This window comes from Tyto alba, unplaced genomic scaffold (assembly GCF_018691265.1).
Source record: "Tyto alba isolate M040663 unplaced genomic scaffold, T.alba_DEE_v4.0 Super-Scaffold_28, whole genome shotgun sequence".
Classification (NCBI taxonomy): Eukaryota; Metazoa; Chordata; class Aves; order Strigiformes; family Tytonidae; genus Tyto; species Tyto alba.
The window spans coordinates 17464253-17474860 of record NW_024881302.1 but is presented as its reverse complement, the minus strand read 5'-3'; the positions used below and the strand labels follow the sequence as shown (position 1 = coordinate 17474860).

The 10608-nt window shown below is 66.0% G+C and overlaps 1 protein-coding gene across 7 annotated transcripts; it reads right to left on the bottom strand.

Moving 5' to 3' along the window:
* Positions 1-225: 225 nt before the first annotated feature.
* Positions 226-7876, bottom strand: LOC116962204 (glucagon receptor-like). Of its 7 annotated transcripts, XM_042798937.1 has the most exons (14): positions 7834-7876; positions 6819-6956; positions 6524-6620; positions 6071-6178; positions 5673-5794; positions 5460-5566; positions 5169-5325; positions 3744-3903; positions 3474-3534; positions 3213-3282; positions 2685-2929; positions 2333-2471; positions 1976-2017; positions 226-1851 (listed from the first exon to the last, which is right to left on the bottom strand). In XM_042798937.1, exons 2-14 carry the CDS (start codon positions 6894-6896, stop codon positions 1780-1782), a joined length of 1458 nt encoding a protein of 485 aa, XP_042654871.1. In that variant the 5' UTR covers positions 6897-6956; positions 7834-7876; the 3' UTR covers positions 226-1779. The 7 variants fall into 7 exon arrangements, with proteins under 7 accessions (XP_042654871.1, XP_032851266.2, XP_032851269.2 ...); XM_032995375.2 differs by lacking the exon at positions 7834-7876 and having other exon boundaries at positions 6819-7277; XM_032995378.2 differs by lacking the exon at positions 7834-7876 and having other exon boundaries at positions 2685-2740; positions 6819-7276.
* Between the last annotated feature and the right edge of the window lie 2732 nt (positions 7877-10608).

Sequence of the window (10608 nt, the reverse complement as noted above, 5' to 3'; positions counted from 1 at the left end):
ACATGTTGCTGTTTGTATTTATCACCATCATGTTCAGTGTTTTATTTTGCTGCTTGCTTCTCTGTAATCCTAGGGAGGGGAACACAGTGCTAGGTTGAGCCAGGGGCTCTGGGTAACAGTTTAACGCACCTCTAAGTGGGCTGGTGTGTGCTCGGGTGCAAACCATATAGGCAACCTGGGAGCTGTTTCCCTCCCTCAGAGCAGACAGAAGCAGCATGCTCCGCGTGCTGAAAAATAAATGTTTATTTACATCTGAAAAGGGAGTTGATGCGCAAAATGGTCTCGCAGGGGTTACGTCGATCCGGGAAAACTCCTGCGTGACCCTCCAGCCTTGAACCCAGCTGAGCCTGGCGTGGCCTCTTTCCTTCCCGTGCTCAAGGCAGCCCTCCTTGAGATGCTGCGGCCGCAGGAGGATCCCCCCGAGCCTGGAAGCGAAGGGGGCTGGAGGGGGAGAGAGAGCTGCTTCCTCCCCCGCTGGGGTGGCCTTTTTCTGCAAGGCGAAGCAGCACGGTCTGTCCTGCTACTGGGGGTAAGAGCGAGGGCCCGTCCCGGGGAGGGAGCCGTGAGCCAGATGTGTGCAGCTGCGTGTGAACAGCGCTGCTCCAGCCGCACAGCCTCAGCTGCTTCGCTCGCAAAGGCAGGGGTGTGGGTGCTCCCGGGCTTCCCAGGGCTTGACGGGGGTAGGCAGCCCCTGCCTTGGCACCCTCCTGCCAAGCAAACGTCTTGAGCGCCAGCTGTGGCACAGCTGGGCCCAGAAACGCTCAGCTTTTTGCCGGCAAAACAGCTCCTGAGCTGAGCGTGGGTCCTGCCCGGGGCTTAGCAGCTCTCCCCGCTGTGAAGGGAGAGGCGGCTGGGCTGGGTGCTGGGCCAGGGATGTGGGAGCTCGGGCTCAGCTCCCAGCGAGCTGAGGTACTCGAGCCCTTTGCTCACCCTTGTGATTCCCCCCAAAAGGAGAAGCAGGGCTGCCCTTAACGTGGAGGGTAAACACAACGGTCAAAGCGCTCAAGAGCCGCGGGAAACTACATGCGTGGCGGGTGCCTTGGCTCTGCTGGCTGCAAAGGGGGGGCTCGGGGGCTCGGGGGGGGGGGCTCTGCTGCAGGAGGAGCTCAGGAACCCGGCGGTTTGTGTGCCTGGTGCCACGTTCCACGTCAGCCGTGAGGCTGGTGAGAAGGCGCGGAAGCAGCCCCTCGCTACGAGGAGGAGCTTTGCGGGCTGGCTCTGGGCCGGCTGTCGGGGAGCTCTCGGGGTGCTGGTGAGATGGTTCTTGCTTGGGGCGAGGAGAGTAGGGAGGTGACACCCTGGGCAGAGCAGTGCCGGCGTGGCCCGGGGTGCAGCGGGAGCTCTTTGTTCATCTGGGGTCTCCCGTTCCCCGCTGCTGGCCAGGCTCCCTCTCCAGCCGCCCGCATCCCCTTTTACGGGGGGCCGGGCTGGCGCGGCTGGGGACGGGGCTTCCCCCGAGCACGCCCTGCCTGGTGGGTGCCAACAGAGGTGGCTGCTGGTGTTCAGGCAGCGGCAGAAAGCGGCAGGCGCACCTCCCCGGGCAGCGATGTCTGGGAAGGGCCGAGGGTGCCTGCCTCCCCCTCGGACCATGGCTGGGGGGGGGAACGTCCCCTCCAGCACCTCCAGCGCTCTCGGGTGCGGCAGAGCTGGGTCTCTGGTCCCAGCCCGGCTGTTTGGGGTGGGTGCTGCCGCAGCACGGCTTCCCCACGGGCCCCACCCCCCCCCCCCCGCTGTGGCCAGCAGCCCCTGGCCCCCGGCTCCGCGGGGCCGGTCGCCGCATCACTGGGCGCAGCAGAGCGCCGGGTGGTCGAGCTTCCAGAGCTGCCACTTTTTCTTCATCTCTGACTTCACCTGCCACAGAGGGGAGAGAGTGGGGGCTTTGCCCTGGCTGTGCCCTCCCCCCAGACCGAGCAGGCAAGGGGTGGGATGGCAAAGCCACCGGCCGAGGTGGGAGAAGCTGCGGGGGGGGACGTACCTCCTTATTGGCGAAGCAGTACAACACGGCCACCAAAAAGCCCTGGAGGGAGAGGAGGGGAGTGAGCCCCCACTACCACCCCTTCTCCCGGGGCTGGGATGGGTTTAATCTCCCCAGGCCGTTTCTGGGCGCTTCTGGGGCTGAGGTCCCACTGCCACCACAGCCTTAGAGAGCACAGGAGGCACCGTCACACCCTCAACAACAGGGCTGGGGGTGGGAAAGCCAGTGTCCCCCCTCCCCGACCCCCCCTCACAGGCTGAGGCACCGTGGGGAGAGTGCGATGGAAAAGGGACCCTCCAATTCTTGCTCCCCGATGTGCCCAGGGCAGAGCAAGGACATGTCACGCTCCCGGCTCACCTGGAAGGAGTTGAGGAAGAGGGTGAAGAACACTTTGACGTAGCGCAGGATGCCCGTGGTTTGCTCGTCGGTGGCGAAGATGAAGACGACCTCGTGGATCCCGAAGAGGGGGATGAGGGTGAGCGTGGCTTTGGCCAGCCTGAAAGAGTATGAGGGGACAGCTTCGGCGACGAGTACTGAAGGTGCTTGGGCATAGGTGCGGGCAGGGAAGAGCTCTTAGTTAATCTCAGGGTGGTCATTTACTGAGGAGCGGGGTGGGGGGGGAGGTGGCTGGGGAGGTGGATGTGGAGGTGGTGTAGCCTCAGGACCAGGGAGGACCCACAACCAGCCCCCCCTCTCCGCCCCGGCTCACCGCAACTTGTAGTCTGCGTAGCCCTTCTGGTTAGCCCGGAGTTTGGCCAGGATCACCTTGAGGATCCGCATGAAGATCAGCAGGTTGATCTGGGAGAGGGGAGACAGGGCAGGGGCGCACGTAGCCCAGCACCCCCCACCCCTCACAGCCTTGATACACACCCCTGGGGACCACAGGAGACGACACTGGTGCTGCTGAGGCTGCTGCGACGGTGCTGGGTCCCCAGAGCTGCCCTTCCTCCCCTCCTGCCATCCCAAAATGCTGGCTAGGAAGCTTGGAACCCCCCTTCCCTGGGGCTCAGCACAGCCCCCGCCCTGCCCCCAGACCCCTGGAACGTGGGGGTTAGCAAGCTGGTGCAAAAAACACCCCATGTGCATTGAACATGATGCCTTGGAAGCCAACCCCGCGCTGCTGGGAGCTGCCCTGGGGGTCGTTGCCCCCCCCCCCACTTCCCCCCCCAGGGCTGGGAGCCAGGGGCTGAGCTGCTGTTCTCCGAAAAGGCGTGGGGCTGGTGAGTGCCCCCCCTACCAGGGAGGCGAGCAGGATGGGGATGCGGATGATCCACCAGTAAGCCATGTTCTCATTCAGCGCCCAGCACCTGCCCGGGGAGAGCAGCAGCATCAGGGGGGTGCAGGATGAGGCCAAGAGCGTGCCAGCCCCATCGCGGTGGGTCAGGGACACGTGGCAGTCTCTGTCCCACTCTCCAGCCGAGCCCACACCCCAGCCTGGGGCTGAGCACCCCAGTGGGACACCCCCTGCCCCCCCCCCCCTCCATCCGTCCCCACTCACTCCGCGTTCTCCTTCAGGTACTTGGCGGCCATCCAGGGCACCACAAACACCACGGGGGTCCCTGCAAGTCACACAGCAAACCCTGTAAAACCAAGCACCCGCCTGAGCTGAGAAACCGGCTCTGGGGCAGGGGACACCGTGGGGACACCCAGGCTCAGCACAGCCCCCCCACACCCCCCACCCCACACCCTCCTGGGGCCGGTTTGCTCGACTCGCTGGCCGACACTGGCTGCTGTCCCCGGCCCCACCGCACGCCTGGGTGGCCCCTACCCCAGCCCAGGTAGAGGTAGAGCCTGTAGTAATTCTTCTCGGAGAAGACGGCCCCGATCAGCAGCTTGTAGAGGTAGACGGCTTCCACCAGGAACCAGTAGTGGTTGGCCAGGATGCAGTACTGCATCAGCACCTGCGCCGCCCGGCAGCCCAGCGCCGCCTGCGAGAGGAGACCCGCTGTGGGGCCGGCAGCGCGCCCGCGGGGGCACGGGCACCCCCAGAGCTCACCCGCTGGGGGGCACAGGCACCCCAAGGGCTTGCCTCGCAGGTGTACAGGCACCCCAAGAGCTTGCCCGTCGGGTTAATGGGCAGCATGAGCACCCCGAGACCTCCCCACAGGGTGCACGGGCACCCCAAGAGCTTGCCTGGCAGGTGTATGGGCAGCCCAAGAGCTGACCCACTGGGTGCACAGGCACCCCAAGAGCTGACCCACTGGGTGCACAGGCACCCCAAGAGCTCACCCACTGGGTGCACAGGCACCCCAAGAGCTTGCTTGGCAAGTGAACGAGTACCGCAAGAGCTCGCCCACTGGGTGCACGGTGCTGCACAGGCACCCCAAAAGCCCACCCAGTGGGTGCATGGGCACCTCAAGAACTTGCCCACTGGGTGCGTGGGCAGCACGGGCACCCCAAGAGCTTGCCTAGTGGGTGTACAGGCACCCCAAGAACTCACCTACCAGAGCATGGACACCCCAAGAGCTTGCCCAGAGGGTGCACAGGCAACGTAGACACCCCAAGACCTTGCCCATGAGGTTAATGGGCAAGATGTGCACTCCAAGGGCTCCCCTCAGGGTACATGAGCACCCCAAGAAATTGCTCACTGGGTGCATGGGAAGCACAGGCACCCCAAGAGCTCACCCACTGGGTGCACAGGCACCCCAAGAGCTTGCCTGGCAAGTGTACGAGTACCGCAAGAGTTCGCCCACTGGGTGCACGGTGCTGCCCAGGCACCCCAAGAACCCACCCACTGGGGCTTGGGCACCCCAAGAACTTGCTCACTGGGTGCATGGGCAGCACTGGCACCCCAAGTGCTTGCCTAGCAGGTGCACGGGCACCCCAGAAACTCACCCAGAGGGTGCACGGTGCTGCACAGGCACCCCAAGAACTTGTCCAGAGGGTGCACAGGCAGCACAGGCACCCCAAGAACTTGCCTAGCAGGTGCACGGGCACCCCAGAAGCTCACCCAGAGGGTGCACGGTGCTGCACAGGCACCCCAAGAACTTATCCAGAGGGTGCACAGGCAGCACAGGCACCCCAAGAGCTTGCCTAGCAGGTGCATGGGCACCCCAAGAACTTGCCCACCAGGTGCCTGGGGCTGCGTGGGCACTGGCGTCTGGCTGCACCACCCCACTCCCTGGGGAGAGGGTTCCCACCCCTCTCCCGGCCCAGCACCGAGCAGGGTCCCCCCCCCCGGGGCAGCGCTTGCCTCGTGGCTCAGCAGAGCCTCCCAGTCGGCCACCTGCACCAGCTCCATGCCCCAGCGCTTCTCCAGCAGCGCGTCCTTCACCATCACCGAGGTCGCCCGCAGCCCGAAGGAGGCAAAGAGGTTGGCGTGGATGTAATTCCTGGTGCAGCGGAGCTTCCTGCCAAGAGTGAGGGTGTGTGTGTGTGTGTGTGGGGTTGGGCAGGGAGCGGGGGCACCCCTCAGCTTGGCTCTCACCAGCTGGGAAAGACGAGGGGCAGAACCGCGTCCCCCCCCCCCCCCCGACTCTCCTACCTAAAGACAGTGAGGATGAGCAGGGCAGAGATGAGGGTCAGGAGCGAGAGCGAGTAGCCCACGGTGTAGAGCACCTTGAAGCTCACCATCAGCCGGCGGGCACCCTCCTGCAGCCGAGCAGGGCGCCGGTGAGCCCGGGGGGAGCAGCACCCACCCGCGCGGCCGGGGTGCCCCCGCTCGTCCCTGCCCGGCGGCCAGGCCGGGGCACCCCACCTCCTCGGCGGCAGACTCCATCTCCTCCTCGCACTGCGAGTAGTCTCGCCAGGGCTGGCTGCCGTTCACCGTCACCCACTGCCCGTCGGCGCCGCACCTGCGGCTCACCAGCCCGTGTTTCACTGCGGACACGAAGCACCGGCGCGTTCCCCCGGGGCTCCCCTCAAAAACCCCTCTCCTAGGACTGTGGGTCGGACTCTGCTCAGCCCCAAAGACTCTCTTGCAGAGCGGGGCTTGAGCTCTGGGCCCCACGTGTCCCCTTACCCCCAGGGCTGCTCATGGGTCCCTCTCTCCTCCCCCCCGGCACCGGGCAGGAGGGGAAACCCCGAGAGCCTCTCCCCTCCCAGCATGGCTCAGCCCTGGCTTCCAGCTCTGCAGCGGCAGAGGGTCATCATCACCTTTCTCAAACCAGGGCAGGTAGAAGGGGCAGGAGACGTTGACGGCGGTGCCGGGGCTCCCGTCGGGCCAGCAGGCATACATGTCGAAAGTCCGGTTGCAGAAGAGCCCTTGCAACAGCAGCAAGGAGGGGAAAAGACGATGGTCAAATGCCGGCAGCACGGCCACATCCATCCCCGCCACGCCAGCCCCCCCCACCAGCACCTCCGAGGGGGCTGGCATCACCCTGAGCCCGTGGGCTGCCCCACACCAGCCTCGGCCCCCTGTGCCATCCCAGCCCTGGGCATCCCAACTGAGATGTGGAGACGCTCGTGAGCCCCCCCCCCGGCTCACCCCTCCGTAGGTGACCAGCGTAGGGGATGCTGGAGGAGGGATGAAACGCGGCCCCAGCCCCAGCCATCGCCCAGCTCCGCGTGTCTCCACGTCCGACCCCGAGCCGGGGCAGTGCCGGGTACCTGCCGGGTAAGGCTCGCTCGCCATCCTCCTCAAGCACTCGTCACGGTACCGCATCCACTCCTCGAAGGTCTTCTCCAGCACCTTGGCCCCGCCGTTCTGCGTGCCCAGAGCCGGGTCAGAGCCTCCGGCCGGCTGCCCCGCCGGCCTGCCCGCCCCACCACGGCGCCCAGCAGCTCCCTGACAAACTGCTGTGTGCCGACATCCTCGAGATGGGCAAGAAGATGTGACGAAGCCAGGACCAGTGGGTCAAAGCCCGGTAGTGCCAACCCCGCTGCCTCGGTTTGCCCCCCTTACCGGCATGGAGGAGAACAGGCACATCCAGGCAAGATGGACGAGGCTCTGCCGGTACCCGGACCCGAACACGTCCCTCATGGTTGCCCCCCGCCGGCCCGTGGCCAGTGCTCCCAGCACTGGGGTGCGCCTCGGGCTGAGCTGGGGACCCAAATACTGAGTGAGAGGTGGAGGATTGAGGATGGCACGGCTCTGCTGGCCACCCACACTGGTGTGGACAAGGGGATGCGCTCCCCGAGGAGAAGAACCGGGGTGCATGTGCCAGCCACAGGCATGTCCTGGGTTGTCACAGCTCCCTGCTGGGGCCAAAACCTCGGGGAGCATCAGGCAGAGCAGCCAGGGCATAACTGGATCACACCTCCTGGGCGAGCCTTGCCAGGTTCCACAGCACGGCTGCCAGCCCCCGGGGGAGCTGGCAAGCGAGGGGGCCGTGCCGCCGAAGTTGGAAGGGAGCAAAAGCCCAAAAGCCATCCCGGTAACTGATGTGACAACCCCCGGTGTCACCGCTGCTCACCCCAGCAGGTGGCCAGCACCTCAGGGGTGGCTTGTTGCCACCCTGCCCCGGGAAGGGGCGGGGGCTGCAGGGGACAACCCCAGGGGAAGGCGAGGAGACCTCTCCGGGGGCTCCCTTGGGACCTGCTGTGCCTCTTCCCCCTGCCGCTACCTGCCACCCAGGATGGGACCCCCCCCAAATCTGCTGCGCCCCATCACCTCCCGGCCCCATTCCTGCTCGCAGACACCCACCTCCGCAGTCCCCCCTCCCCGCACAGCCCAGCCGGAGGGGTCCGGAGGGAGAAGCAGCCAGAGCTCCCCCCCCCCGCTATCCCCGGGTGCTCCCCATCGCTCCAGGCTGGACAGCGCCCCCCCCCCCCCCTTCCAGCACGGACACCCCCCGGTTTGCGCCCACCCGTGCTCCACGGCCACCGTGGATGCTCCCCCCGCCCCGAGGGTCCCCGGCCGATCCAGCTCGGTGCCCGCGGGGGTCCCGCTCCGCGGCCGCCTCCCCCCGTCCGCTTACCCGGCGCAGCGGCGGCCCCGGCGGCCCCGGCGGAACCGGCGACCCCGGCTCCGCGACGTGAGCGCGGCGGCGAACGATCGGCTTCTGCGGCTCAGCCGCCTCCCGCCAGCGCCGTGCCCCGACGGGGGGGGCTGGGGGGCGGCACCGCCTCCCGGGGCTCGGGGCCGCCCCGACGGGGGCCCGGGGGAGGTGGGGGGGGGTCCCGGGCACTGCTGCTCCCGCCCCCTGCGGAGCTCCGCCACGGCCCCCACGGAGACCCCCGTTGCATCACGCGAGGCGGGGGGGGGAATGGGGATCCGGGTCCAGGTCTCCGGTTGCATCACAGGGGGACGGGGATGAGGGGTCAGCCCTCCAACTGTGGGTCGCAGGGGTGGGAACATGGGTGCAGTTTCCCCAAACCTCCCGCCCCCCTCCACACTCCGTGCAGCCCCAGGGAGAGTCACGGGCGTCCTTCACCTCCCGGGGGGGGGCCCTCGCCCTGCAGAGCCCCCCGCAGGCAGGGGGGGCTGCCGGGGGTCACCCTCCCGTGGGGACAAGGAGCGGGTGGCCCTGGGGCTGATGCTGGATCCAGCACAGGGACACAGCCCGTGACACGGGTCCCGTCATCCAGCCCCAACAGCGGGGAAACCCCAAGGCCAAGGCGTGGGCCAAGCCCGGTGCCCCCCCGTCACGGTGCCCCCCCCTCCGGCTGCCCCACATCCTCGCAGTGGGGACGGAGCGGGTCTGTGCTGCCCCACGGCCGGTGGGCAGGGCAGGGCTCACCTCCAGCCTGGAGAAGGGCAGGCGAAGGTGGTTTTCTTATGAGTGGAGCAGGCGAAGGAGATTTAAAGGATGGCTGAGCCCCCCCTGAAAGCCCTGGGGACCCTCCAAAGTCCAGCAACGGAGCCCCTCCAGACCCCCACCTCCCGTCTCGCGTGGCCGTGTCTCCCTCCACCGGTGCTGGCCCTGCCCCACCTGGTTTAGAGCCTAAAACTGCTACTGGCTGAACGCATCAGAAAATGCATTTATTTTGCAAAAACACGATGTTTATCCCGAAACCGTTCCAGTGGGCTCGGAGCAGATTTGGCCTTCCCGAAGGATGAGGAGCTGCACGCGTCACCCTTGCGAAGCGAGCGGTGTCCGGTTATTCCAAGTGAAAAATAACCTGTTAGCGGAGCCGCCCGTGACAATGTTTTGCTGTTTTGGGGGAAGCCGAGCCCTCGGGTGCTTTTCTCAGCACGAGCTGACTCTGGAGCTTTCCGGAGCCCCTCCACGCCGGGTGTTTGCTTATAAGCAGGTCACAGTGCTTTTGTGAGTCTGCTCAAACGCGTACGGATGGAAAGTTAAAAATAACGCACTTGAGATTGAAAGAGTGGAGGCTGGGTGGGTTTTGGCCAGATGTGCCTGCTCTGAGACTCCCTGATGCTGGAGGGTCCCTGGGCAAGGGGTGGGTCCGTCTGTGGGGCCCCCGCACCCCATGAAGGATGGGGAGGAGAGCAGGGGGGATGGTGTTGGAGGTGTTGGCCCCTTGCGCCCCGCCGAGCCGCACAGCGGTGTGAGGGGTGTGCAGGGGAGCGGGTCCTTCCACCGGGGGTTTCTGAGGGCACTGGGAGAATAAATCGGTTTTCTGGCAGGATTTGAGCAGCCCCTGCGTGAGGACAGCACGTAACGCGCGAGTGCCAGGTCTCCTGCGGGTCCAAGCTGCGTCCCCGGGTGTGTGGTGGCCGTGTCCCCAGCTCGGCTGTGACACAGCCCAAAGCTGTCCTGCTGCTCCCAGGGTGACACCCCCCCCCCCCCGCCAAGCCCTCGCCTCCCCAGTGCCCCGGCCAGCAGAGCCCTTCGGTGGGGATGCTGCTGGGCTTGCCGGGGAGCTCGTGGGTAGTGGGAACCCCTCCAGCGCCCTCCCAGCGTGGGCAGGGCTCGTGCCGGGAGGGCCATCAGCCGTGAACGAGGGACTCCCAGGCTGTGCAGGTGGAGACCCTCATGTTCCCCTCTGTCAGGGCCAGCTGCCCCCAGCTACCACATTCACCAGGGCTACGCCTGTACCCAAGCAGAAGGCAACCTCCTCCCACCAAAACTTGCCCCAAGCCTGGGACAGGGGTGAGAAATCAGGTTGGGAGGGAGGGATTTGGAGACAAGGGTGGGTGCCAGAGAGATACCAAGAGTGGGGATGTTTCCATTAGCACCTATTGACACGGTTCCTATAGGGTGAGGCCACAACCTGCCGAGTCCCAGCACCCAAGGCTGGTGTGACCCCAAGGCTGGTGTGACCCCAAGGCTGGTGTGACCCCAGCAGGGCATGGAAACACCTGGGCAGAAGGTAACACAGCCCCGGGCCACCGCCACCAGCTCCTGGTGAGGGAGCTGGGCTGATAAATGCTCCAGAACTGGTAACACCTAATTAAAAGCTCCAGGCACCATGTGTTAACCCTTTGCAGGATGTTTCTAGGTGGAAAAACGCATCGGGGTCCCTGCTCAGGGGCTTCAGGAAAGACAGGCTTGGGGGGCAGGGGGGGGCAGGACCCCCATCCAGGCAACGGAGATGAGGAGGTGCTGGCAGAGCTTGCAGGAGGATGTTTGTGTGTGGCACTGAAGATGGACGGTTGGCGGGGTCTGGTTGAAGGACAGGGGCTGTGGGAAGGTCTGGCTGGCCCAAGCCTCAGTGTAAGGTGGGGAGATGGTGTAAGGAGGCAGCTGGTCTCACACGGGAGCGATGCCGCTGAGATTAGGACAGCACAACACCCTTGAAGTTGGGGACAAAGGGATCGTAGGGTAATCCTGGCTAGGAGGGACCTC